The 27,965-nt window shown below is 39.8% G+C and overlaps 1 protein-coding gene across 2 annotated transcripts; it reads left to right on the top strand.

Annotated features, from left to right (window-relative positions):
- On the top strand, positions 1-27,758 carry wwp1 (WW domain containing E3 ubiquitin protein ligase 1). 2 transcript variants are annotated; one of them, XM_006806377.2, is made up of 25 exons: positions 1-170; positions 5,426-5,482; positions 6,125-6,216; positions 6,445-6,586; positions 7,783-7,907; positions 8,249-8,401; positions 8,596-8,668; positions 11,516-11,697; positions 12,540-12,951; positions 13,135-13,230; positions 13,716-13,890; positions 15,011-15,065; positions 16,793-16,877; positions 17,569-17,697; positions 18,626-18,698; positions 18,805-18,876; positions 19,371-19,459; positions 19,575-19,734; positions 20,060-20,193; positions 22,301-22,441; positions 22,531-22,651; positions 22,861-22,965; positions 23,219-23,315; positions 23,412-23,484; positions 24,212-27,758. In XM_006806377.2, the coding sequence occupies exons 3-25, from the start codon at positions 6,147-6,149 to the stop codon at positions 24,309-24,311; spliced, it is 2,862 nt and encodes a 953-aa protein (XP_006806440.1). In that variant the 5' UTR covers positions 1-170; positions 5,426-5,482; positions 6,125-6,146; the 3' UTR covers positions 24,312-27,758. The 2 variants fall into 2 exon arrangements, with proteins under 2 accessions (XP_006806440.1, XP_006806439.1); XM_006806376.2 differs by having other exon boundaries at positions 8,249-8,425.
- The last annotated feature ends 207 nt before the right edge of the window (positions 27,759-27,965 follow it).

The raw sequence follows: 27,965 nt of genomic DNA, 5'->3' as shown, positions 1-27,965 counted from the left end.
TGGCGCGCCTGTCGCCCGTGTGTTTTGCTAGTCATAGGCTTCTGTACAGAGATGGCAAGAGAGCCGTAGCAGACTGAGGGGCCTGCTCGGCTAAGGATTTTACTGACAACCGTTGCGTTAGCACACAGCCAAGACACAGAGTGTAGGAAAGTAGAGGAACAGCGAGCAAGGTAAAACACCCCTGCTAATGTCACTTAAAGCATTTAGAAAGACTTTCTCCGAGTGTTTAAATAATATTTCTTGATAAGCCTGTATTTTATATGCAGCCGAACTGGCTAGCTTTGTGATGGCGGACAATTAGCCAAGATGCTAAGTAAGTTAGTCAGATAGCCGGCTAGCGAGCAGCTAACTTGGCTCACCTAGCTAGCGTCTGCTGTAACGTTATAACAATATGCAGATGTAGATTAAGCAAACACGCTACGTTTTTGGTTATGTGCCCATTATCACCCTTTGGTTTGTCAGATGGATATTATACACACAGTAGAAAGGATAGTCACCTAGCGTTAAGCTACTTTCACAAGACTAAATTTGTTTTGCTTTTTTATCTGTAGCTAGCTGGCTACCTTATTGATAGCTAGCTGTGTGGCTTTAGTTACAGACTAGTACTACTACACATTTAAAGGTTGTCACCGGGAGTATCTGCACATATTGTACGTATGTGTGTTGCAAATAGATTTAGGATGTTAAGTGTCCGAAGGCCAGTAGCTGCCTATTAAGTTACACTTTGTAAGCTAATGCTAGCAGTCAGTAGATTACCCCAAAGTTAGCCGCTGTTCGGTAACTGTACCGGAGTTTGTGTGTTATGATCAGTATTTAATATGTAAATTAAGCATGGCTAACGTATGGCCTGCGAATTGTGCCGAAGTGGAATCAATCTTCTGCTTTATTACCCATTGATCCATGTGACTGATTACTAAAGTTTTTCTAATGAAAGGAAACGATATGTTACTCTTTAACTTTTAAACGTGTTGACATTTCTAGTCTGGGTGTTTCTCGGGTCGTAGACAGTGCTTAACACAGGTGAATGTGAGCCTGACCCTTGAGCCACAGCTGTTTATTTCAGTGTTGCTCCAAAATGAGTTATCCTATGAATAGTGAGCATAATATGTAACACTTTCAGGGTCTCTAGCTTTAAAGACGAAATTCTGAGCAGAGACAACAGAGTAAGAGAGACCATATTTATGTGGGCTCCGCTAACACCTGATGAGAATCCCTGTCAGTACTGATTAGGCCCAGTTGCCTTACATTTCCCTTTTCTGGACAGGCTTGGTCTCAAAAGAAAAATGGTCTTTCATGGCTGTGTTTGTTTGAGTGGCTGATGCAGGTTTATGTTTATACAGTATCTGCTATTGTATTTCAGGATTCTTAGTGAGTGTCTTGCTGTCTCTCTGTCTAGAACAGTGGTTTAGTATTTGGGTTATCACATGCTGTGTATGCTAGTGCCACATTGGAAGGAAATTACTTAGAGAAAAGTGTCTTATTTGCCTGCTGGCTCTAAAATATGCTTGTTTTTGTGCTCTCACTCACTTGCAAAGACACTGAACTTTTGGAAAGCAGGAAAGCAGCTGTGGGTGAAATTAGGAGTTGTAGCCTGCTACCATTGTGTAAAGCTTGTGTGTTTTGCCCATGTGAGAATCTTTTTTTAAAGTCTGGCCAAATTAAAGAGAGGTGGACTAAAAAAAACTTTAAAGAGCTTTTACGGTATGGGGTAGTGTAAGAATAATCACAGTCTCATTATTTTGGATAAAGATAAGATTTACTGTATTTGTCTTAAAGTTAGGAAATTCCTGCCACATTAGTTAAAAATAAACAGAACAAACATAAAAATAACCCAAGTAAGTAATAAATTAAAAAATAACCATGTCAGTCGGTGTCAGGTTAAAAACAATAGGTATTCAGCGTCAGGACTTTGGAACATTTAAATATACTTTATATGAATCTATGCTTCATTCCTGCTCATGGTCTGCCCGGATGTGTTCTATAGACAGCTGTAGTACAGCGGGCATGTGTGTCTATGTATAAACTGTTATGTGCGTCATTAGGTCACAGGAAGACGGACAGTGCATTAGAACAGACAGCAAAGCTTGTTTGACAGGTGGTGTGAGAAAGGATTTGTCTCGGCTTTTTACACACAAAGGTGTACACTTAGAGAAACAAGGGAAGTTGTCTGCTGTCAAGCTGATTTTTTTGTTAGCCAGCCTCTCGTTTGAAACCTTTGGATTAAGCAGGAACATGATCAGACAATCTTCACAAAATACAAAATGCATGTCCAGCAGTAAGCACGTTACTCTTATTTTGTAGGCAAATCTAACCTTGTGCTAACCCTGCTGGCAGCCAGCATATTAAAACAGATAAGCAGTCCTCGAGCAAAACAAAGAAAACTGAATTGAACCTAAGATTAAAGGTCCTGTGTTTTCTATTGTTTTCTAGGTGTTTTTTAATAACTGTGAATTCATCTGGTGTTACCCAAGAATCCAGATCCTACAAATAAAGTATTAATTGTCCCCTAGACTTGCTGTTAAACCCCTCCAAGCAGGTATTGAACAGGTTCAAAATAGGTATCTTTAAAGCCAATAAGCCAAAGTCCTTGGGTGTGTATTAATTGGGCAATTAACAATTTTCAGATTGTCAATATCTCTGAGCTGTTAAAAAAGTTGTATTTCAGAAAACAAATTTAATTGCAATATTAAATCAGCTATTGAGTTATGATCCTCTTTCAACCCTGGTGATTAGGAGTCAAACACCGCTGTATAAATACCACTCTGTTTCCATACTTCTTGCTCAGAGATGCTGTTTAGTACTAACCCTCACAGGTCCCACTTTAATCAATACCTGACATAACCCCTGACTTGGGGTGGCTGTATCTCAGGAGGTAGGGCAGGTCATCTACTGATCAGAAGGTTGGTGGTTCGATCCCTGGCTCCTCCCCTGCATGCCAAATGTCCTTGGGCAAGATATTAACCCCAAGTTGCTCTCCGATGCATCCATTGGATGTGTGTGAATGGTAGTTAGAAAGCAGACAAGCACATGTTTGTGTGAATGGGTGAATGTGGCATGTTGTACAGAGCGCTCGGAGTACTCAGAGAGAGCTATATATATATATATATATATATATATATATATATATGTGCATTAAGGGAATAGAATTGGCTTGCATGACTTTTAAAGTAGTCATTGTAAACCACACATGATATGAAAAGCTGATGACTAGTTGATGACTTGGAAGAATGGTTGAATTTCCTCAGATACTTATTTAGTATATTTTTCCCAGCTGACTGGGGCTGTAATAGGTTGTGGATTTGCTCTGTGTTACTTAATGGATGCTGTCTTTTGCAAGAAGTTGTGTCTGACTAATGTGCTGACAGTGGTTTAGTGTCCAGAAGTCTTAACATCAGTTGACTCTTCACTAAGCCCCACACGAGCATTATAACTATGGATGGGAGGCTTTTCAGGCCTTTGGAAATGTTGCAGTAACTGAAGTAAATTGTTCGCGGTTGCCACAGATTTGAATTGTGTTTGTGGCACACTAAAAATTTATAAGGTGCTACTTGGAAAATGTTTTAAGTGTCAACTATTTTAAAACAAATAAATAACAGAGCAGTATAATCAAATGCCTCTCCAGTAGGGCTGGGCGATATGGCCTAAAATTCATATCGCAATATAATTTGAAGCATGTGTGGTATCGATATATATCATGATATATTCTTTTCTTCTGTATAACGTATTTTCCACACTATAAGGCACACTTAAAATCCTTTAATTTTCTCAAAAATCGAGAGTGTGCCTTATGTATGAATTCTGGTTGTGCTTACTGACCTCGAACCGATTTTGGCGTGCAGAAATCTGTTAAAAAATGTTTTAGTACAACATTGGTAAGCTGCACTGCTTGACTGCTTCGCAGAGTAATCTGGGTCCAAAACTCCGTCCATTTCAGGTCCCAAAGTCAAACGAACACTAAGAGTTAAAAACGGTCTAAATTCTTTCATCTTTAATTAAATCATCAACGTTGCTGCTTTATCGGGTGTAACAATTAAGTTTAACATCCAGGCATCCATGAAAACAAAATTTATTAAATTTAACGGAGATAGAAGTTAACAGGAAGTTAGCTCGCTAGTTTCCACCTAAACATTTCATACCATGTTCTGACTGAGAGATTTTTGAAACTAATTAAAACGTACAGCTCTGCTACCACTTCCAACATAAATAAAGACAGAAAACTAAACAGCAGTGGCGTTTGCAGGGTTACTGAAGTTGGACTACCTGGTATATAATGTTGTGCTACGTGATTGCTAGCGACACAGCTATGTTAGCATAACATTAGCACAGTGAAGCTGGAGGATGAACGCCAACTTTTTTCCACTCGATAAAAGTTAACGTGAGGGATTCTGGTGGTCAGGGACAAATGCAATCGCATAGCAGGATGCTATACACGGGCCAAACGTCAGTCAGGAGAACAACTGAGATTATTCATCCACAATACGAGGTTAGTTATTAATATACTGCAACAACATGGGAATAGAAAAGCTGCGAGAGAATTCAACATTAATGAATCAATGTTACGGAAGTGGAGGAAGCTCAGTTTTTCGCTTTCCCCATATTTCAAAAGTGCTTCATCTCTTTGCTATGACTGTCGCCCGGCATAATTTGCAGATGATAATGGTTTTAGCCGCTGCGATGCTTTCGACCAGAACAGGCGCAGCTTGATGACATCATCAACATGCGATAGAGCGATATAGTCAAAATCTCTATCGTTGGCCAAATTTATATCATTTCTGTCGTATATCGTTTATATCGCCCACCCCTACTCTCCAGTGAGTCTCACATCCTACTAGACTCCAACCAACCAGTCTTAATATTTCTTGGGGTGCTCTGCAACCTCAGTGAGCTGAAGGGTTCAGCTCACAGTGGGTCTCCAAGCAGAACAAAGACTGCTGTCTCCAGCTGCAGTCCAACGTGGAGTCTTGGAGTCTGTGTTTACATGATAAGACACTCTGGAGAAACAGCTTAGTGACAGTGGTCTCTGCAGTGATGTGACCAGTGAGATGGCTGGTAAGAAAACATGAGCTGGGATGTGTGGGGGACCTGAACTTTCAAAGTATGGGCAAGGGCATATCTGCTAGTTAACTGATTGCAGATGTAGTCATTGTCTTGTAACAATAAAGAAATAAAGCCAGAATGAGTTGCCAAATATACTTGAGCAGACATAAACGTACTTGGATGGCCCACCCAAGTTACACAAGATACTCAGCTTTAGTTCTGTTAACCTGAAGCGCTTCAGCACTTAGTGTCCTTACAGTTTGATTATTGTGGTTGAAATAAATACATATCAAGTCGTAACTATATATTTGTTATCATAATCAGGTCAGAGGTCAGACCTTTCTACCAGCTAAATCTTATCCTAAAAACCTGTGCTTTTCTGTTTCAGTGGAACCATGGGACACGGAGTAGGCTGAACCAGAGGGTCTAGCAGCACACACCAGTTGTGAGTATACATGATTTTTGTTTTTTTATTTTTCTGGAATTTCTGTGGAGAATTACAGTTATTGGGTACTATTCATATCTGAAGAGAGAGAATAATATAAGAATAAAACTGTAACTCCATGTATAAAATAAATAATTCCAAACCATCAACATTTGTGTTTATTTGAAGCACTTTACACTCCACAGAAAGTAAAAGTTCTCCCAAATCTGTCCTGGTACTTCTGTGGCATAGCAAGAGAATGCTGTCTTGTATAATTTGAGGAGAAATATTCTCTTATTCAACCTTGGCCAAGTTTGAATTTTAGATTAGAGTATTTTAAAATTCATTTCCTGTTTCAAGTGTGGCCATAGTTGCGACTGCTTTTGACTCAACATTGCCCTGACTGTGCTGGATTTAAAAAAAAAAAAAAACATGGTCTCGCTTTCTCACTCTGGTGAAAGAGAATATAAAAGTGAAGGCTGCTTACAGAGGATGTTGATTAACTTTGAGGAGCTGTTAGCTGGTTAGACCTCAGTTACAAACCTGTCATTCACAATATGCAGCTTTTTTGTTTTCTCTGTATTCTTATTGAGAAATATCGGAGCTCACGTTTCTTTTGTGAATTGACTCGGTCATTTGTGTGTAATGTTTGCGGGTTTAAAGGTTTTCCACTGTGGTGTATGACATGGCCACGGCCTCATCTAGAGCAGAGACTAGCCATAACCACAGAGGAACGTCACAACTCTATGCCATTGGTGAGTAAAACACTGTGGGCTACGATGTGTAAAAGTGTCAGTCGCCTCAGGGTGTTGCCACTCCCACAAAAAGCTTATGTTGAAGCACTCTGTGTACATTTTCTATGTGAATACTCATGTATCACACTTTATGACCTAAATGTCAGAGTTAGTGTCACTTTTTCTGCTGTAAATATAATGTAATTGAGTTTAAATGGTGTCTTTCTCTCTTCATTTTCTCTCCATCAGTGTCCTGTGCCAAACTCAAGAGGAAGAAGAGTTCCCTGTTTGGGACTGCCATTTATGTGGAGGTGACAGCTGAGGGGGAGACGCGGCGCACTACAAAATCTCATAGCTCCTCCAATCCTAAATGGGACGAGAGGCTCACTTTGTAAGTGTGCTGTGTACAACTGGCTGACAGCATTCAACAGGCTGTGTGTTGAAGCATGTCATTTTATTTAATGTCAGTGGCTGTTTCTTTCATCTTTATTTATTTAACAGCCTAGTTTGTGGAGACAAGACACACACACACACACACACACAAACAAACAAGCAAAAAGATATGACGTTTCCAGAAGCTGTTCTGCAGTATTATGCCGTGTTGACATTAAAAGCTGTTGACGTTTCTGTGGTGCTTTGTTTTTTGTTTGGTTCAGCAGTCTTATACAGTATTTAATCAAAGAGTGGTTGTTGAATCTTATTAGGCAATCATAAGAGCAGGAGAACCCTCAGATGGCTGGGAAAAGGGAAAGTTGTATGATAATATACAAAACTCTTTGTATCATTTAAAAGCCCGCAGTTCTTTCAGTGGTCAGACTGGACTAGAAAAGTTCTGTAAATGGTGTTTGATTTACCATTTAATGGAGCCAGCATCCTGAACATGGCAGACGTTTGCAGCTCTCTGGCTTCCGACTGGCTCAGCCATATGTCAGAAGCATGTCGTTGGAAATGCTAATTGGCTTGATGGGGTCATTATTGCTGACAAGACAGAGCGCTGCTTGTTTGTGGTCTTGTGTTTACACAATGGATGTTTTGCAAGCTGTTATGGGTGCTACACAAAGGCTTTAATCTTCAGTGTTTTTCTTTAGGCTGATATTCAGAGACCTAAATGCAGTTACTGTGCTGTATAGTGTTCATTTTGAAGATGGAAATCAAAGAGGTGGGGAATAACTGTTGAGAGGGGGACCTGTTGAATCATAGTTACATGTCATATCAAATCAGTGTGTTCCCTTTGCTCGCCTTACCGATATGTTTATTCACTGATTCACACACAAATGCTTTATAAAAGTTCTAGAGTTGCTCTTAAATCTCAGTGTATTTGAAATATAAGTCTGTGTGAGTATTGCAGAGCGTTTCAACAATAAGAGCCTTTTATTCCTTAGTTGAGTCGTCCTAGAGTATAAAGAAGATTAAAATACTGCCAGTTTTGTTTTTGTTTTTTTTAACTTTAAGAAACTAAAAGTACAGTTTTAACTGCTGCTCTTCCTTTTTGTGATAGCATAAATCTATTTGAATTGTTTAAAAAGATTTTGGGGGGAATTTCAAGAATTACACATATTTTGTGTGTGTTTGTTTATGATTCTCTAGGAATGTAACTCCACACACACAGGTGGATTTCAAAGTTTGGAGCCACCACACCCTGAAAGCAGATGCTCTGCTGGGCAAAGCCACGCTGGACCTCACTCGAGCCTTGGAAGACCATGACAGAAAATGTAACTTTTTTTGTTACAGAAAGTAGCAAATTGTACCCATGTAGAAAGTGTAGGTTGTAATTTGTCTAACTGTTCAGTAAATATACAGTTAGGAAGCATCAAAACAGGGTTTTTCCCAGCTCAAAAAATGTTTGTATTCAGGAGAAACCTGACAGAAAACCACTTCATTATGGATTGTTTAAATCAGGCTCACTAGTACTATGTGTTGCATGACCCTGATAATATCCTCCAAAGATGCAGAAGCATAGTGTCATGTAATTGTAGTTTAAAAAAAAAACAAAAAACGTTATTTGTAATTATTATTAGCTGTTTCTAATACTATCCTTGCTTTGAATCCACAGTAGAGAATGTGAAGGAAGTGCTGAAGCTGAGTGCGGAGCAGAAGGGGGTGACAGTGCCCATGGGGGAGCTGACTGTGTACCTTGATGGACTCACTATCACCGACCAGGAGGAACTGGCACCACTTACCAACGGCAATGCACCAAATGGCTCCAGTGAGCTCAGTGTTTATGTTAGGGGTGGGTGATTTATTATTATTATTTTTTTCTAAGGGAGAGGAGGGGCGGAGGGGTCTTTCATCTGTATTAAAAGTATGTGAATGGATTGTGCATACAGATTGAGTTGAATGAATTCCCCACATACATAATCCGGTTATCTCTAGGCTAACATTGTTTTCTTAAATCTTCAGAGGTCCAACAGAATGGTGACACCATCCATGAAAATGGAGATTCATCTTCCTCATCCTCAAGGGCTGCCAACAGGTAAAACTGAAAAGGCAAACTAACCCTTTTTGGGACATTTTATGTTCGCCTGCATAGTTTCCCCCCATGCAAAGCAAATTTTTTTCTACTTCTCTTTGCTGTAAATACTTTCTGGCTTGTTAAGAATTACTGCTTCAAACCAGGGAGCATGCTTATTCTCAAGTAAAAGAATGCTAACAGGCTGATAAGTGTGTTAGCCTTGTTTCAATGCAATAAGTTGTGCTGGAATACACGAAGCCATATTTTTCATTGCTGTTTATACTCATGTCCTGTTTTTTGCTAGCCCCGTGAGGTCTGTGTCTTGTCTTTCTCTGTCTTGCTACTTCTCAGTTAAGACCGTCGTCCCTTTTGTGTTTTAAGTTCTCAGCTAGCTGCTTGTGCCAGTCTTATCTGTCACAGTGGGAAAAGTGTCCTTCAGTGAGCTGTACTGGCTTCTATTGAAGAGCCACAAAAAAATACTCTTCACAGCAGATGGGGGGTGGTTAAGAGGGTTGTGGCTGCTTGGCTCCTCTCTGCATTGCAGCTACTGAGAAGACTGCAAGACACAAACAGTAGGATATTTAAAGCTCTTTCCACTTCCTGGGATTTCCAGAAATGTGCAAGTACACAGACAGATTGCAAACACGGCCAGCCGAAGGACAATTGTGGCGGGTAGACATATTTTTCCCCATGTCATTGTTACCTAAACATTGAAACCCTAAACACGCATCTTGAAAGCAAGACAGTTAAAGCAGCAAATATATGCACATGAATCCAGCTCAATAAACAATAATCTGTGAACAAATCCCCTTTAAAACTTTTAAGAAATGTATAAACAGAAATAAGCATAAAATAATGACTCATTTTGAAATCATTTTTACATAACATTAATAAACAAAGTGAGGATGCTCTGAGATGCCACAAGAAACTGTGCCTTAGTGCTTGCTTGAACTTTAAATGCTACTACATTAAATTTTCCCTAAATTGTTGTGAACATAAAATGTTTGTGTGTTTGAATAACTAAATAGGTTTTTAATAGGTTCCAACTAACTTCATTGTGGTTTTACAATGGTAGTTAGCAGTCTCGCAAACTGTATTGAATTTTTAGTTGCAGATAAACTGAGATTCTTGCATAGACGTATATGACATGTCGACCGCTACTTTAACATCCTAGACAGTATAAAACATGGACGGAGCTTCTGGGTGGAAAAGTAAAGGTACTGTGGCTTAATTCTGTCTCTTGGTCACCAGATAGTCGGGATGGCAAACGCATTTCCAGTCCTACAGAAGGCTATGGAAAATGGCTTGCTGTTGTGACCTATGTACACAATTTCCTGCTATATTAATGGGCTCGGTCATTTATTTATCCATTTATATGCTGAATAATAAATCTTGATCATGCAGTATTTCAAAATGCATTCATTATCCAGGGCATCTTCATTGCCTAATGACATGTGATTGATAAGCAAGCAGATTCACAGTTAGACCTGCCCCTGCTCATCACATCTGGTTTTTTGTTTTTGTTTTGTTTTTTTTCGTTAAACCAAGATGGCGATCATGAATACGCCTTCTGAAGGCTTCAAAACAGAAATTGAGAAACCAGTGGATGATGTCACAGTAGCTACAGCTCTCTTTTATAGTGTCTATGCAACCTACATTTTTGTGTTATTATTTTAGTGTTTTTGTGTTAACACCTGCAGTGAATTCAGACTTACTTAAAACCTTCAGTGCTCATCAAAACCTGGCTCTAAATTATTGTTGTTACTGTTAAGTGATCTGTATCGTTTCACACAGGAGGCCTTTTTCTCCCTTTGTAATGCCTGTGCCTTGATTTCTGTCTTCTGCAGTTTATTCCTTTTTGATTTGTTGCGTTTCCTTTTTCTTTTTGCCGCCTGTACCGTTTGGTTCTTTTGCCATCAGAATTATTGTCTGAAGGCAAAGAGAAAAGCCAAACGGAAGTACTTTACCAAGTGGACCATCCCTGCCTTACCGCATTGGTCCATTTAATTGACCTTTATTGTTATTATTTATTTATTTTATTTTATTTTCAGTTGTTACAGACGAGACAGACATGACCGGGGAGAGGGAGGGAAACAAAGACAGAGGGGAAGAGGAATAGTGATGAAGGGCAAAGAAAGGGGGGGGCAAAAAATACATATTTTTATATATATCATCTGGATCACCTGTTGAGAGAGGGGGGGGGAAAAGGGAAAACAAGCAAACAAAAACAGCAATATAATAAACACAACACCATCGTGACGTGCAGGTTTTATGACCTGTCAAACCACATAATAAAGGCTGTAGGCCTGTGATGCATTTTTGTCTTCAAACTGTGCACGTTTTTCTGTTTTTGTAATTGGTACCCTGTCTTTTGTCTCAGCATCACATCATGCTTTAAGCAGGTCCACCTGGGTTTGACTCAGTGTTTGAAAATCTGTTGGCATCACTTCCTGTGCACAGCATCTTAACAGGTTTTGAGTTGTAATTCTAGGGAGAGCTTTTATGGCTTGTAAATATGCTGACTAGTAAAAAAACTCATTAATGTGAGTTATCTGTATTTGCCATCTCTTTTGGGTTTTCCCTCACAGAGAGAGAACCCACCTCTCACAAAGACAAAGGTTGGCCTTGACAGCAGGTTTTTCTCTTTCTGTCAGCTCACAAAGGAGCCTCTTTAATTGTACTCATTACATCACCGTACTATCCTATTATAGCCTGTTTTCCTCTACAAAACAATCAGTTCAGTGTTATAATTCAGATCTGATGGCCATGGATGCAGTGAAGTAGCACACAGTTGCTCATTCTCATGAGCAATTCAGATTTGAATAAAAAAAATAAAAAAAATGAAATCTCCTGTATTTTATCCTAAAGCACAGTGAATGGTACAGACTTGGGCCCAAGGTCAGGTTCCTGTTCAGCCTCCAGCGGTGCGGATGGTCAGGTGCCTTCAAGCTCCTGCAGCCCTGCTCTTGGTCATGTCGTCAACGGAGACTCCACAACCAACTCCACCCCTGTCCACCAACCCTCAGACAGTGATAATGAGAGTAGGATAGGTGAGTTTGCACATTACACATTACAAAACTCATTTTTCGTTGTTTTTTGTTTTGTTAGGGTTTTTTTTTAGGTTTTTTTTTTTTATTTTAGACAAAAAATAACTTAGATTTGGATAAGACTGAATATTATTAGAGCACCCTGGTAATATTCATATGTTATAGTGCCTTGGATGGTCTCAAACCACCTCAGGTTTATGCTCTCCATGGTCGATGTGAACCTAGTGAAGAGTAGAGAAGAGGAGTAATTACATTAAGGGAAGCCTTTAATCTCTGCTGCTCTCAGCACCTCTATCCAATCTCCTTGGAAAGAAAAGCGAAGTGAAAGCAGAGTGCACTTAAACGCGGAGGACAGGCCACATTGACCTGAGGTTCATGACAGAATATAAATTTTTTAATGGCATTGCATATAAAGAACACACACACAGTTAGAGCAAATGGAAACTAGCAGTGTGGGGTTATCAGAATACCAAACTGGTACCTGGTAAGAGTTCCATAGGCTACCTTTGGTGCATGAAAAGTAGCTCAAGTAGACAGTTTTCACCTTCTAAAAATTTGGGTTCAATTAATAATCTTATCATTCATTTTGTGCTCATAAATTCCAACGTAATAGATGTATTTACCTTCACAGAGATCCTTGCTGATAAGCCGGTTTCTATCACTTTATCCATGTTCTGTGGACATATGCAGACTCCTAGACTGTTACACTAAAAGTCAGTTGTTGCAGACAACAGCTTAAAAGACTGATTTATTTATTTATTTATTGCCCTTGAGGCATTACTGACATCAATGGATTGAGTTGTACAAGTAAACGGCACTCCGGTCTTATTGTGACTTGCCTGCAGTCAATGGGGAGTCCTGTGATGCTGCTGAAGGGCAGTCATCTGCTACAAGAAGTGATGTGCTGCCCTCTGGAAGTGACCACGAGGACTGCATTCAGGATGCTGCCCTGCCAGACTCTGACACAGCACCAAATAGCACATCTCAACCCCCGCCTGCTTCCACATCATCGTCAACCTCTTCTGTTGCTGCTAATTCTGCCACTGCCGTTGCTGCCTCCTCTTCTTCCTCCACATTCACCTCTCCAAACCAGGGGGTCACCACGACCTCGTCGTCATCCTCCCCGGCGCCTGCTGAAACAAATGCTTCAGGAAGTGGAGGTGGTAGTAATAGTAGCAGTGCAACAGTAACTACAGATGGGGCCAAGCCCAGGCAGCAGGTCCCCAATACTGGAGCCTCAGATCCTCTTCCACCAGGGTAAAAAAAACACAAAAACAACCCCTGCTGCTCATTTACTGATCAGTATTACTGTATTTATTTTGATTTATTTCTTTTTTCAAATTACCTAAACACCAGTGCACACACAAATATGACAACAGTAGAGTGACGTTGACCAGAATTTTTCATCCTTTGTTTGTTGTTTAATTTTGCATCTTTTAGGTGGGAGCAGAGAAAAGACCCACACGGGAGAACGTACTATGTAGACCACAACACCAGGACGACTACCTGGGAAAGACCACAGCCGCTACCACCAGGGTGAGGGTCTCACCTTTGTCTTATGTTGTTGTCACACTTGTGTTTAGTCTGTTTAAATCAAACATGAACACAATAAGCACTCAGGGGCAGACGGAAACAACAGTTCCAAATGAACTCCAGAGCAGTGCATTTACGTTGTGAACGTGATCCAACCTTGATCCAAACCAACTACCAGATGCACGTTGCAAGTCTGGGCTAACAAAATTCCCTTAGACACGTATGCTTTGCATTCTGGGATCCACCAAAATATTATAGTGCAAGTCTGTACGGGCTAGCAACTAGCTGTGAATTGAATGTAAATACTCCATGTTCTCCTATAGTCCAGAATACAGCACCTTCTTTCTATATTTACTTTTGTTGTTTGCAGGTGTAAGTAGTTATTTCAGTCTTTTTGTTTAATCACCTACATGTCAGTTTCTGGCATTGAAATGTACTTTCATGTGTATTTCTCTATTTTTACCATCCCATCTCATTCATTCTACCAGTTGGGAACGTCGAGTGGATGACCGGGGTAGGATCTATTATGTGGACCACAACACCCGCACCACCACATGGCAGCGTCCCACTATGGAATCGGTGCGCAATTTCGAGCAGTGGCAGAGCCAGCGCAGCCAGCTGCAGGGAGCTATGCACCAGTTTAACCAGAGATACCTCTACTCTGTAAGACACATCACCACACTCACTCTTCTGCCTAATTACTTGTGTTTTCATATTTATACATATAAATAAGTAACTTACATGCTGCCCATTTAAAAGAGAGGCTCTAATACAATCTAAAATAGTGTTATTTTGATTGCATTATTACTAGTATGTAGACCAAGCCATATCCCTTTTTCTTTTACAAGTCAAGGTCCTCATCAAAAAGAAGCCCTGAAGCCCTAATGACTGAAAAATTTGCACTCTTTTCACTTGTTTTTATAACACGTGCCCTGTAAATAAACTCATTTACAGAGCAAAAACCACATTTTGCTGACTGAAAATGCTGCTATCTGCCGTCCTTTGATCTTTCACTCTATGTAATCTGTGCATTACTGACTCAGCAGACCAAGTGGATACACACAGCTTTCAGGGTTTATCAGCTTGTTACTTATCCAACACTACAGAAAATGGCAGACATCAGTGTCTCTGACCACTTTAGATTAGCTCTAGCATGAATGTAGAAATATGTTACCAAGTTTAAGCCAACTTTCGTTTTTTCCAAAATGATTTTCATCCACTAGAATGAATCTCATCAAATTTCATTTGTAAAAATACAGAGTTTAGAGATTAACTCAGCTGTGGTTTCAGTCATTTTCACCAACAATTTTACAATCTCCCTTAGCTGCCTCAGTAAACAGGTCGTCATCAGTCTTATCATCATGATGAGCTCAGACATTCAAAGGACCAGCTGTTGATGGTCATTTTTCTTTCCACCCTTAATCTCGTCTCGTTGTCTCGGGACTTTTGTTTTGGAAACCCACTTACTCAATATACTGTTGGCACCCAGCTCATTTAGCCCAAAGGTGAGAACCAGAACTTAATATATGAGAGGCGGTCTTTTGTCAGTGATGTCGTCTTCACATCTTCATGATTAGTTTACAGCATAAATAAAAAGGCAAGTAGCTGTTAAGCGTCTACCAGTAGGCAGCTACAAAGACCACTTCACATCAAGTGCTATTCGACAAATAGTTTTTGAACAATATATTTTTTATTTATTTTGCTTTTGGGGCTTTTGTGACTAGATTTGCACCTTCCTGGTGTTTCCCCAATGAGTGTCTATCTGTGTATGCCTTGTTTGCAGGCATCCATGATGTCTGCTGAAAATGATCCTCTTGGCCCACTGCCTCCTGGTTGGGGTGAGTTGACATTCATTTTTCTCTAAAAGCTGTGCTTGCTTTTTCTGGTGTCAGTACTTTGTGTTCTATACTTAAAAAGGGGAGCTAGGAGTACATCAGCAGTTCTTAATAAGGTAAGCAGACGTGCTAGGTTTCTACACGTGCAGAGAGGGAACAACACACCTGGAAGGTAGATTGTTCCTTCTCTTCTTGCTAGAGTCCTTTAGAGGTCACACCATTGCTCACAGGCCCTTGTTTGTTTTGTTGCTGGATAGTTGGTCAGGAAAAATGGATGTATGTTTTGGGTCTTTGTTATATTGCAAAATACGTTTGGACCAATCGGTCTCCTCCCCTTTGGTGTTTTGTGCTGGATTGTATTGTGTGGCTTTATTTTGAACCTGTTAAAATAATATAACAACAATAAAGAAAAGAAAGGGGGAAAACGCATTTAGTTTTACCAAAACTTTTGCAAAGTGCTGTACATATGACCTATTTCTATGCCAGATTCTGTTATACGTATAGTATATGCATATTCTGAATATGTATCCCCACTAGGGCTGCCACGATTAGTCGACTAGTCACGATTACGTCGACTATCAAAATCGTTGACGACTAATTTAATAGTCGACACGTCGTTTGAAGCTTTGTAAGATCACAAAAGTAGCAGGAATAAGTAGTAGGATTTAAGCGTGTAATAACGGACTGAAACAGAAAATGGCAGCACTGCATGTACAAGGATGCCAGCTGCCATTAAACCCCGAAGAAGAAGCTGTGTCCCATAATTCATAGCGCGGCCCAGAACAGTTGTCAACAATGGCGGCAGCTAGTTAGTTTTAATATTACTCTTATTATTCTTTTTGGGTCACAAAATAAACGTTGAACATATTTTCAGGCGAGAATGTAACTGTGTAAACCTCAAATATCTGCTCAGTTTATCAAGACACCACATATTTTCAAAAGTGCGCCGACGTTTTCGGAGACGTCTGTTACCCACTAGCTCGATAGCTAGCTGGAGGCAAGGCTCACTAGAGCCGTGAGAACACCGGACTCCTGGCAAATAGTTTTCAAACCCACCGCCGTCTTTCGCTACTCAGGTTAAACATGATATATGAGTCACTTAGATAACTTAAAAATGTTATTGTTTGGCTTTTTTTTAGTATTTTATTTGTTCCTGAGTAAATCGGTTTGGCTGAGATTAAAGTTATAGTTTCTACACAGCTGAATAAACGTCAAGCAGACAACTGATTATCAGAAGTGTGAGATGCTGGAGAATATACTCCGGTGTCCTGTTATATTTTAGATAGCAAGGAGTTTATTAAACTTCACAGAAACAATCTGCAAATTTCATTAAAATTTAATAAACTATTATCTTGTCTTTATTTTTAGTTAGCACATAAACACCTTAAACACTTAAAGCTGTAAGCTAATGATAGTTATATAAGAGCAGATGCTGCTGGTGCAATAAGCTGTACGTTTTACGTCCAATAAAATAATAATAATCTGATTAGTCGACTAATCGCAAAAATAATCGGTGACTAGTCGACTATCAAAATAATCGTTTGTTGCAGCCCTAATCCCCACATATCCCCAATATGTTTTAAAGTTAAATGTCAGTATTCTGCTCTGCTTAATGATTAAAAGGATTCATTAATTAACAGCTTTTTCTGTGTACTGATATGTAGGGCCAAGTGTCTCTTATGTCTGTTGCTACGCTACAGATTTCTTGTGTTTATTTGAATACATTTCAGAGAGGCGTGTTGACTCCAATGATCGAGTGTACTTTGTCAACCATAACACAAAGACAACACAGTGGGAAGACCCTCGAACCCAAGGGTGAGTGGCAGAAAAACACTACAGACAAACTCTGCCAGTGTGGCCTTTTGGATGTAAACCATTAACTTCACTGTGCGGTGCTACTTTGTGTTAACTTTACTAGTAGCCACACAGTAACTTCACCATTTTTCTTGAATAGCATGCAGGAGTGTACGGTCAGATGGGACAGATCAAACTATTGCAATCTTGACCTACTTTACTGTCAGTACCTGGAACCCTCTCATTTCCTTATTTTTCTGTCATGAAACCTGCTAAATTTATTTTTAAAGCTACAACACCCTGTGTGTCTTCATCTAATCTTAATGTACTATAACCCTTACAGGTTTTGCAGAACCCGTATGTTCTTCAGCCAATAAAGTTAAGCAAAAAACAAGGAAACCCAAAGGAATTCAATTCAATTTGCCATTATAATTTGATTCAGTGCAGTAAAGTAAATAGCTGAAAAGGGTTAAACACAAAACTTTCTGCTGTTCATTTGATGGTTTAGGGTTTGCCGAAATTCACTGTAAAAGGAATATTAACATTTTATAACATTTTATTGTTTTGGTTTATGCTAACTTGTTTTCTATTACTCTTTAGTAGTAAAGTAAAGTGCTGCCAGATATTTTCAATTTGGACTTTGTCCTTGTAGGTAATGTCTGTGTTCAGCAGCTACATACCTACATAACACTTTGCGTCTGTGTGCCTGCAGGCTACAGAATGAGGATCCTCTGCCTGAAGGTTGGGAGATCCGGTACACAAGGGAAGGGGTTCGCTACTTCGTGGATCACAACACCCGAACCACAACTTTCAGCGACCCCCGCACTGGAAAGTCTTCTGTGTAAGAACACCTTTCAAATCAATTTACGCACCAGGTGTCTGAAGACCTGCACCTTTAGGTGCTTATGTAAAGTTTAAGGGGCCATGTTTAATGAGGCCAGCTGGAGTTATTTTGAGATTTAATTTAGCTGATATGCTGTACATATAGCATTAAGCTAAGAAGAAAAAAGGATGTTGATTCAAAAGAAGCACTTCCCACTGGTGTTCAGTTTTATGGTTTTATTTCACAGTGGGCCTTTGAGGAAACCTTGTAATTTCTTTTGAAACTCCAAATGTATGCCTAGAGCACATGCAGGGCAAACACTGAAAAACATAAATGGATGCAACTATTTACAGTGGCTTGCAAAAGTATTCTGCCCCCTTGAACTTTTCCACATTTTGTGACATTACAGCCACAAACATGAATCAATTTTATTGGAATTCCACGGGAAAGACCAACACAAAGTGGTGTACACGTGAGAAGTGGAACGAAAATCATACATGATTCCAAACATGTTTTACAAATAAATAACTGAAAAGTGGGGTGTGCGTAATTATTCACCCCCCTTTGGTCCAAGGCCCGGGGGTTGGGGACCGCTGCCCTAGAAGACTGGCAGCTGTAATTGCAGCAAAAGGTGGTTCTACAAAGTATTGACTCAGGGGGCTGAATAATTACGCACACCCCACTTTACAGTTATTTATTTGTAAAAAATGTTTGGAATCTTGTATGATTTTCGTTCCACTTCTCACGTGTACACCACTTTGTGTTGGTCTTTCACGTGGAATTCCAATAAAATTGATTCCTTTTTGTGGCTGTAATGTGACAAAATGTGGAAAAGTTCAAGGGGGCCGAATACTTTTGCAAGCCACTGTACATCTGCTGGTGAAAGCTTTTCTATTGCACCTGTCAGACTCCACGTTTTTACCTCTAAATCTTCTTTTCTTCTCAGCACCAAAGGCCCTCAGATTGCATACGAGCGCAGCTTTCGATGGAAGCTTGCCCATTTCCGTTACTTGTGCCAGGTTTGTGTTTCCTCTCACTTAACGAATTAAAGACAGTGAGAGATTAACTTGATCTTCCAATTTCCTAATCCCACTCTAATACATTTTTGTTCTTGTCTCCACTCAGTCTAATGCTCTCCCAAGCCATGTGAAGATCACCGTCTCCAGGCAGACACTGTTTGAAGACTCCTTTCAGCAAGTAAGTGCGTCCTTTTCCTTCTGTCATCTGTGTGTCTAAGATGATGTTTACAGCATAAGGTAGTACCTTAGTGCAGTGGTTCCCAAACTTTTTTTTGCTAGGCCCCCCGTTGTTTTACAAGAAAATATTAGAAAATCTGCTTTGGTGCAAAGTGACAATGGGTGTAGTGGAATTAAGACAACCCCCAAACACTAAATGGGTTTGCAGGCAGTGCCCCGTGAACCATTACTCTCCCCTTATTCCTCTGACTGACTGGGGGTCTGTTTTGGGGGTTGTCTTTCAAGTGCACCTGTTGTCACTTTGATTTGCACAAAGCAGCTAAAATGGATTCACAGTGACTGCTGCTTCCTAGCTGGGCACAATGATATCCCTGAAGTTTAACAGACTTTGTGTTATACTTTAACCATCAAGCGTTCTTTATTTATTTTTGTACAATCTGTATTCACAACTGTGCACTCATCACTTGCTGATGTTGTGTGCTAACTGTCTCTTAGATTATGGCCCTGAAGCCTTACGACTTGAGGAGGCGATTGTACGTCATCTTCAGAGGCGAGGAGGGTCTGGATTACGGTGGCCTGGCCCGGTAATAAAGACACTTAAATATAATTTTAACTTTAAAGAATTCCAAAGAATATTTGTGTATAAAGAGTAAATGAAAATGTGCAGCTCATGGCCCTCCATCTCCCTCTTCTCTTCAGAGAGTGGTTCTTCTTGTTGTCCCATGAAGTGCTGAACCCCATGTACTGTCTGTTTGAATACGCTGGAAAAAGCAACTATTGTCTGCAGATCAACCCAGCCTCAGCCATCAACCCCGACCACCTCTCCTACTTCTGCTTCATAGGCCGCTTTATTGCAATGGTACATTCACTTGATTCTCGCACACATTAAAACCATCATGACAACACAGATGGTTGTGTTACAGTAGATTACACATGATTTGTCAACCAGTGTCTCACATCCAGTCTTTTTTCTTCTTTTTAAGACAAGTCATATTTTGGAAAAAGTTATTTCAAAGTCATAAGAGCTCAAGAGAGAAAGTGTTCAGTGTTGTTTTACACTTCCCGATATTTACTTATTTTGTTAATATGCAATTACACTGTGAGACTGTCTGCAAACTCTTTATCTTGATGCTTTCTGATTGACCAGCGGTTAAAGAACCTTATCTCCTCTTGATTACCCACAGGCACTTTTCCATGGCAAGTTCATTGACACAGGCTTCTCTCTGCCTTTCTACAAACGCATGCTGAACAAGAAGCTAATACTCAAAGACCTTGAGTCCATTGACCCAGAGTTCTACAACTCACTCATATGGATCAGGTAATTGATCTGTCATGTGTTAGAGCCCTACCATATTGTATTCATTTGAGAATAGGGCATGACTAGAAAATTAATTTCACTGCACTTATTACTGAGTTAAGCTTTTGGTTAAAGAGCCACAGAGTATACTCTTAATTTGATTATTTAGAAAGTTTCTCTTTGCTTGACTTTGCTTAGAATAACTTTCAAGGTCTCTTGACCGTTATTAAGGAACTTTTGTTACTGGGTGCTTTTCAAGCAAATTTGTTGATAGAACAAATTGTGCAGTTTATTTAGGCTGGTATAATGGAGGTCATATCAAAGTGTTGCTCTTGGAACGCTGTGTACAAATAAGGCTTATCAAATATATCTGTATAATTTGTCCTGGTACAGGACAGGGAGACCAGGGAGACACTCCCTGTCCTGGTACAGGACAGGGAGTGTCTCCCTGGTCTGTAGCTGCCTCCACCAGTGTGTGAATGCGAGAGTGAATGAATAGTGGCATTGTAAAGCGCTTTGGGTGCCTTGAAAAGCACTATATAAATCCAATCCATTATTATTATTATTATTATTATTATTATCATCATCATTAATTTCTCAAACTATTACTGAGTCAAGACTGGAAGTAAAAGGGAAAACTGCATAATTGTTTTGTTTTTGGTCCCGAGTATAATGAACACACTGTAAATAACACCTGGAGTCAAGTCTGTTCATTTATGCAGTCCACTATATGTTGTGGTAGGTTTTATAGTGCATAACATACAACACTCTGGTTTTTGTCCACTTATTTGGATAAAAACACCCCATAAAATCAAATACTTAAAGAAGTGAGAAATCTCAAGGAAAACATTTGTCCCTTTCCCACTGCTCACAAACATGTTGTGTTTTATGTTGAATCCTCAAAATAGCTTTTATGACAGCTTTGTAAAATTTGGAAGTGTCTTGACCACCTGTGATGGTTTCCATTTAATCACTGCTCCTAGTTAATGTTTAGCTGGAATTTCTAGGCTTTTTAATAACGTGGTCATTTTGTCAGGGTGTTGTTTTCATACAGGAAACGACCTGTTCCGCTAATCGTATATTAGCAAGAACTGCTGAACTTAGTTTTGAAAGTTTTTTTCGTACGGTTTCACCTGTATGTCTTAAAGTGTGTCTCCTCACGGACATCTTCTTCAAGTACAAATGCAGTTTGATTAATCAGTGTGCTTTGCAGCTGGTTCATGCGGTGTGCAGCATTACAAAGCAGTGACCTAACGCAGCTGTTTAAAAGAATGAAAGAGTTACGTGGAAAAGTTGGCAGCTTTGAAGAAACTAAAATGCAGACCATGTTTTGATTGAATTAACAATAAAGTAAAAGCTGGGAATGGCTGACAGTGAAGAAAGCCAGACAACATCTCGTAATGGAGTTATTTATTTATTTATTTATTTGTGTCCCGTTTGGATCTTTAGCCATCAGAATTGTTGTCTTATGGCCAAGAAAGATGCCAAGCGGATTTATTTTACCAAGTGGATCATCGTGGCCTTGCCATATTGGTCCATTTGATTGACCTTTATTATAATTATGAATTTATTTTATTTTCGGTTGCTACAAACAGGACAGACATGACTGGGGGATAGGACAGGGAGAAAAAATGAAAGAAAGGGAGGGAGAGAAAGAAAACCAGAGGGGAGAAGAGACGGTGAGAAAGGGGCAAGAAAGAAAGAAAAACAAACAAAACACCTGGATCACCTGTATGGAGAAAAAAAACAGAAGAGAAAGCAAACAAAAAAAAAGCAACATAATAAAAACAGCACCATCACAATAAACTAGCTAGCAGTAGTAATAGATAATAATAGTTATTTATAGTGGCTTTGCCCCCTGCTTTATTTGCTTTTTACTCATTCTTAACTCAACTTAACCTCCTGCATTAGAAGTCAGAAAACCCTTTTACCACAGAAGTATGGAAAGAGCAAAGGCTATCCACGTACAAAAAGGTCAACTTAAGAATATCTCAGAGATAAAATTCCAGAGCGTTTGAAACAAACGGAGTTCCCTGTGTGTCTCCGTGATATTAAACCACGCATTAATAAACAGATGTGTTAAAAATTGGTTGTACTTTGGCAACATCTGAGTCTCGTCTTTCCTCAGGGACAACAACATCGAGGAATGCGGTCTGGAGATGTTCTTCTCCGTGGACATGGAGATCTTGGGGAAGATCACCTCTCATGACCTCAAACCCAATGGTGCCAACATCCAAGTCACTGAAGAGAACAAGGAGGAGTACATCAGGTTCACAGTCTTTGTTTTATCAAAAAAACTCACCTCTGAATATCATTTAAAGTACATATTAAAGAAGATTTGTACTGTTTGGCTTGCAGCCTAATGGCAGAGTGGAGGTTCTCTCGTGGGGTGGAAGGTCAAACCAAAGCTTTTCTCGACGGCTTCAATGAGGTGGTTCCACTCCAGTGGCTCCAGTACTTTGATGAAAAGGAGCTTGAGGTGAGCACCATTTTTCATCTATTTTAATGACTTCTGTTGTCTGTTTAAATGTAACACTAATTTAATAAGCAACTTACTACATGCCACAGAATTATTTTTGTTTGAATTAATCCTGGAAATCAAAGCATACCCAACTACAGTGGAATGATGTTGGTTTACATACTCTGTGTTTGTGAGAATAACCTTTTGTGTGTATGCGTTTAAACCAGGTGATGCTGTGTGGCATGCAGGAAGTAGACTTGCAGGACTGGCAGAGAAACACTGTGTATCGTCACTACACCAGGAACAGCAAACAGATCATCTGGTTCTGGCAGGTACAGAAATGCACAGCCTCACAGTTTGTTCTTTTTGCTCAGTTTGTGTTTTCTTTCCCTCCAAGTAGCAGTAAAACAAGCTCTTAGTTCAGGATTTGATAAAATAATTGAACTGAAATAGCGTTTGGTTTTTTCTTAATGTGTCTCATATTGCCGTAAATTCCCCTTATAACCTACGTGGATGAAGGTCCTTGACGAGTTAGTCGTAGAAAGTCAGTGATGAATGTGTGTGGCGTCATTTCTTTCCCTGCAGCTGGTGAAAGAGGTCGACAATGAGGTGCGACTACGGCTCATGCAGTTTGTCACTGGAACCTGCAGGCTTCCTCTGGGCGGCTTTGCTGAGCTCATGGGTCAGTGAGAGACGAGCATGCTTACTAAACATACTATTTATATTTCCTTAATGCTTTTATTGTTTTTCTTAAGCCACTTTTTCCTTTGCGCTGCAGGAAGTAACGGACCGCAGAAGTTCTGCATTGAGAAGGTGGGGAAAGACACGTGGCTTCCTCGCAGCCACACGTGGTGAGTGCTTGACCTTTGACCTCTCTACTTGACCACTATGTCTTGTAATGTTGTGCACAGAATTTTACATCAGTATACTTTAGTAGCAACCTGGCCAGCAAACCAGCTAGTAGCAGAAAACAAGAAGGCTTGTTAGGAATATTCAAAATAACAGCAGAATTATTTACAAATTAAACAAATCCCCAAGTATCTGTGGGTAGCCTGCCTAAGTATCCTCTCCAGCGACAGGCCGGTGAAAAGGTTTTACATCTTGAATTGGATAGAAGAGGCCTGAGAGAGTCTCATTCAGTTTTCTAGAATGAAAAGACATTTTACCTGTCTCCCATTATGTTAACCAGTTGGTGCTTTAAATGTGTCAAATGATGATGCTGTGAGAGCAGCTGTATTAGAAGTATAATCATAACTATGTTTTTGTGCTGATGTTAAAGCTAGAGGAGGTTTGGAGCTCAGTTAATGAGTCAGCAGTGACTTGGCGACCCTGCTCTGTGACTGCATGTGGTCCGAGTTGTTGTGTCTCTTAGATGCTTGCTTGTTGCAATGGTGACATAACGCTAGAGGACCAAACTGGAACTCAGTGAGGTCTTTAGAACAACCCGCTCTCTCTTTCACTCAGGATCGACTGACTTTTATACTCTTGGGTGATTTTTTCCAACCTATTTTAGATCTGATAAACACAGTTTAAAAATGCAATGTCTTTGTTTGTTTGTCTCCGTTTTTGTCTTTTCAGTTTCAATCGTCTGGACTTGCCTCCTTACAAGAGTTACGAACAGCTGAAAGAGAAGCTGCTCTTTGCCATCGAGGAAACAGAAGGATTTGGCCAAGAATAGAGGGAGGAGTCCTCTTCTCTTTCCCTTCCTCTCCCATCGCTGTTTATTCAGCCAAGAAAAACAAACTTAAAAGAATTGCACAAGATAACCACCACTGTATATAAGCTATTTTGTCATTTCAAACCAAATCCTAATTTGCTGCATAATTGTTGCTGCAGCCCTTTCCCCCCAGTCCCTATATATCTAAATATATATCTATATAATACACCTTCATGAAATATGCAAGCATTACAGCATTTTGCTCTTTGTTCAAAAACAGAAATCACTGATAGTTTTGGGTTTTTTGGGTTTTTTACACTTCCTCCACCACTGCTGACTGGCTTTTAAAAAGACATTTAAATTGTTTTTGAGAGGATTTTATAAAGTGCAGTCTCCTTTTAAAGCTCTAGTTCTATAGGGCTTTTAAAGGGCTAGAGTAGAAGTATCGGGGTCTGGTGCCTGAAATTCTTGCTCATGTCGGACCCATAGTAATTTTGCAATTTTGGTGCACTTGCATGCTGCCTCTAAAGATGAGAAGACTGCTATGCCCACCCTCCACCGCACACATAGTTTTTAGCATGGATCGCTCCGTTTCTAAATAAGCTCATTGCTACCATTAAAAAAAAATGTAGCACTACAATTGGACTGATTGGAAGCACAGAAACACCCAGTGTTTTGTTTTGTTCTAGTGTTTTCTTTTTTCTCTCAATGAAATTCTGGGCACCAGCCCAGAGACAGAACATGTTTGGGGAAACAAAAGAGTGGTGTTTTTTTTTTTACATTTTAAACACACATGTGAGTGTGATGATGGTGGGAACTTCATGGATTAAAGTTTCAAGCTAGAGATCCCACATGAGATGTTGCAGATTGCCTATGCTGCAGTCTGCTTGCACACTGTGAAGCTACAAGAGCAAAGCTGGTTACTCTAACCTAAATAATGAGCTACAGACAGGTGACAAACTAAAGGAGAATAAAGTGTCTTTAAAGATATTGGGCCACCGGTTCTTAGAGTCTCTGGGACTCTACGAGGGGAATAGAACAATGTTTTTCCGCAAGACGCTTGCACAGGTCCTCTGTGTTGGTCCAAAATCTCCACATTTCCACCCTCAGCCCCTCCCATTGTCATTCCTCTCCAGCCAGATTTGTTTTTGTAACTGAATATTTTTAGCCCTCGGCTGTAAAAGGCTGATAAGTCAAGGTCACTGAAATTCAAACTCGAGAGGTCAGGTTTTCTGAAAACTAGGATCATCTACAATCCTCAGATGAGTTCAAATCTCAGTGACCTTTATGAGGTATTGTTGTCACCCCACCAGGTGGGAAAAGTCACACCCAACTTTGTGAACGTGAGAGTGAGGTGACCTAGGATTTTCAAATTTATACCCTACGTGTATCTACTATAAACCTCGGACAAGTTCAAATCTTGGTGACTTTGACCTCACGTTCGAGGTTCTTTAATGTGTCATGTTTCATTCATCATAAAAGAATCTGACACATAGACATGAAGTCACTCAGGTCTTAGTGTTAATAGCAATTAAAATAGGTAATCCATCTGATTAAAATGTAATAATTAAAGTCAGAATATAACAGTACAAATATAGAGTCAGAGGGGAAGTCAGAGCCAGAGGCCTAAGATTTCAAATTGATACTTAATGGTATTAATTTGACTTCGAATCTCAGTGACTTCTACCTCAAAGTCAACATCAGAGGTCAAGTTTTCTGAAAATCTTATGAATGAAATAACCCAAGAAGCAAGTCACCTGGGATTTTCAAATGAACACCATAAGTGCAGCTACTAGGATGCTGAGGGGTGGCACAGCTGGCTGTCAGTGTTTTAAATCAATTACAAACTGAGTCAGTCATGTCAGCAAATTGTCAGATCCTAACAGAACCAGACGCACTCGCTGTACAGGGAGAGTGTTCAAGGCCTGTCTTTTGTCTTGGTGTAAAACACACATGTGCCCCCTACAGACCATCGTAGGTGCAGTCACCTCTGTAATGAGGGCTCGACTATGATTTCCTCTCAGACTGTTGTTGCTGTTGTCTGTTTACATCCTGCATTGACATTCTCACGTCACCCCACCCCCTCACCCCCCTTATATCACACTGATGCCATTTTTCTTGCCAGCTTCATACAAGCACAGATTCACTTAAAAAGAACGCGGGTGCTTAGCTGGCTTTCTTCTGCCTCTTTGATTGAATTATCTCAAACTGGCGTGTGCTATAAAGCCGTCATGTTTCAGAGGACGGCAGGTATTGTCATTGTTCTTGAGTGACAGGCATCACACCTAACCAACATAATGCACAACAAATAAATATATAAATCAGATTTGTCCATGTCGTGCCACAGTGAGGTTCAAAAAACAGTTGCACCCCAAGAAGGCAACTACATTTCATCTACACAAAATGACGACCTGACCCAAGCATTCGGGTCTTAACCACATGATACAATCTCATTTATTTACCTCCGTGTTTAGACTGATGTCCTTAAATTAAAAATTATCTTTTGTGGCAACTCCTCAGCATCTTAGGCCCTAATGCAGCATCAGCCTGATGACTCACTGCTTTGTTGTGTGTTTTTATCTTTACACCTCCAATTTCCCCTGGTCCTTTTTGTTTCTTTAACTGCCTCGCTGTTATGTTGAAACTCCATTGTTTGTAAATGACAACTCTGGTGCTTACTTTTTCAGTCAGTGGTCTAAATGCAGGAAAAAAAGAAAATAACTCAGCCAGTGGCAGGCCATTCTCCTCATCTTTGGTGTGTGGGGTTTGTTTTTTTGTTTTATTTAAAGACCACTGCAAACAGCAGCAAGCTGATTTAGACTTTGATTCCTCTGAGGAGCTCGTGATTTAGTAAAACGATCGGTGGTGTATATAACTTGTTCAGCTCTCTGAGATGAAGCGCTGAAACGAGGGACAACAACATGAAGAGATGCACTGCTCTGTAGGAAAAGGAGCCGACTTTTAAGAGACGTTAAAACTGCGTAACTGTGCTTCCTTTTGAACAGAAACCTCTAATCAAAGAAAATCAACTGTATGTGAATATTCATTGTAAAAAAGAGACAGTAAATGAAGTACTTAAATATTATAATTACTTACACAGAGCCGCCGCGCCATTGATGGAAATCTGTGATGCCTTTGTTCTTATCAGAAGTAGATGGACGTTTCAGATCGCCTTCATTGCAGCCAGGAACTCGCCGAAGTATCACGTGAATATCGGAAACAGAGTTGAGTAATGATGCTGTATATCAACTTAATGCAGCGGGGAAGTTGCTGCAGTTTAGGCGATCTGAAATGCATCCAAACTTGTAACATATCGCGTGTAGATACACACTGTAAACACAAACTACACTGTACAGAATGCCCCTTTACTGGAGAAGATGTGTATAGAAGTTTCATTTTTAATCTGCTTTCACCCATTTTCAATAGAGAGAGAATGATTTATGAGATACAAATAAATAAGTGAATAAACCCCTGCATTGATTCATGTTTTCATTCTTTTTTTGTGTGTTTCCTGTGACTTTGGGGCATTATATACAGAAGAGAAAAATAAAACAAGGTTTTGAAATGACAGTGATGTGACTTAAAGAATCTGTTTGGATTATTTCTACATGACAAAAATGTAATTTTGGTCCAACAGTAATTTGACAAACATATCTCAACTTAGGCATTGTTTGA

Source organism: Neolamprologus brichardi, chromosome 9 (assembly GCF_056152115.1).
Source record: "Neolamprologus brichardi isolate AB-2024 chromosome 9, ASM5615211v1, whole genome shotgun sequence".
In the NCBI taxonomy this organism is placed as follows: Eukaryota; Metazoa; Chordata; class Actinopteri; order Cichliformes; family Cichlidae; genus Neolamprologus; species Neolamprologus brichardi.
This window is presented reverse-complemented; position numbering and strand designations above follow the sequence as displayed.

What these genes read in the sequence shown, in the direction of transcription:
- wwp1 (XM_006806376.2), top strand. Translation starts at nt 6,147, where the DNA reads ATGGCCACGGCCTCATCTAGAGCAGAGACTAGCCATAACCACAGAGGA. An exon ending in TGGGACGAGAGGCTCACTTT is followed by an intron (nt 6,587 to 7,782) that starts GTAAGTGTGCTG and finishes ATGATTCTCTAG; the next exon opens with GAATGTAACTCCACACACAC. An exon ending in GCTCAGTGTTTATGTTAGGG is followed by an intron (nt 8,426 to 8,595) that starts GTGGGTGATTTA and finishes TTAAATCTTCAG; the next exon opens with AGGTCCAACAGAATGGTGAC.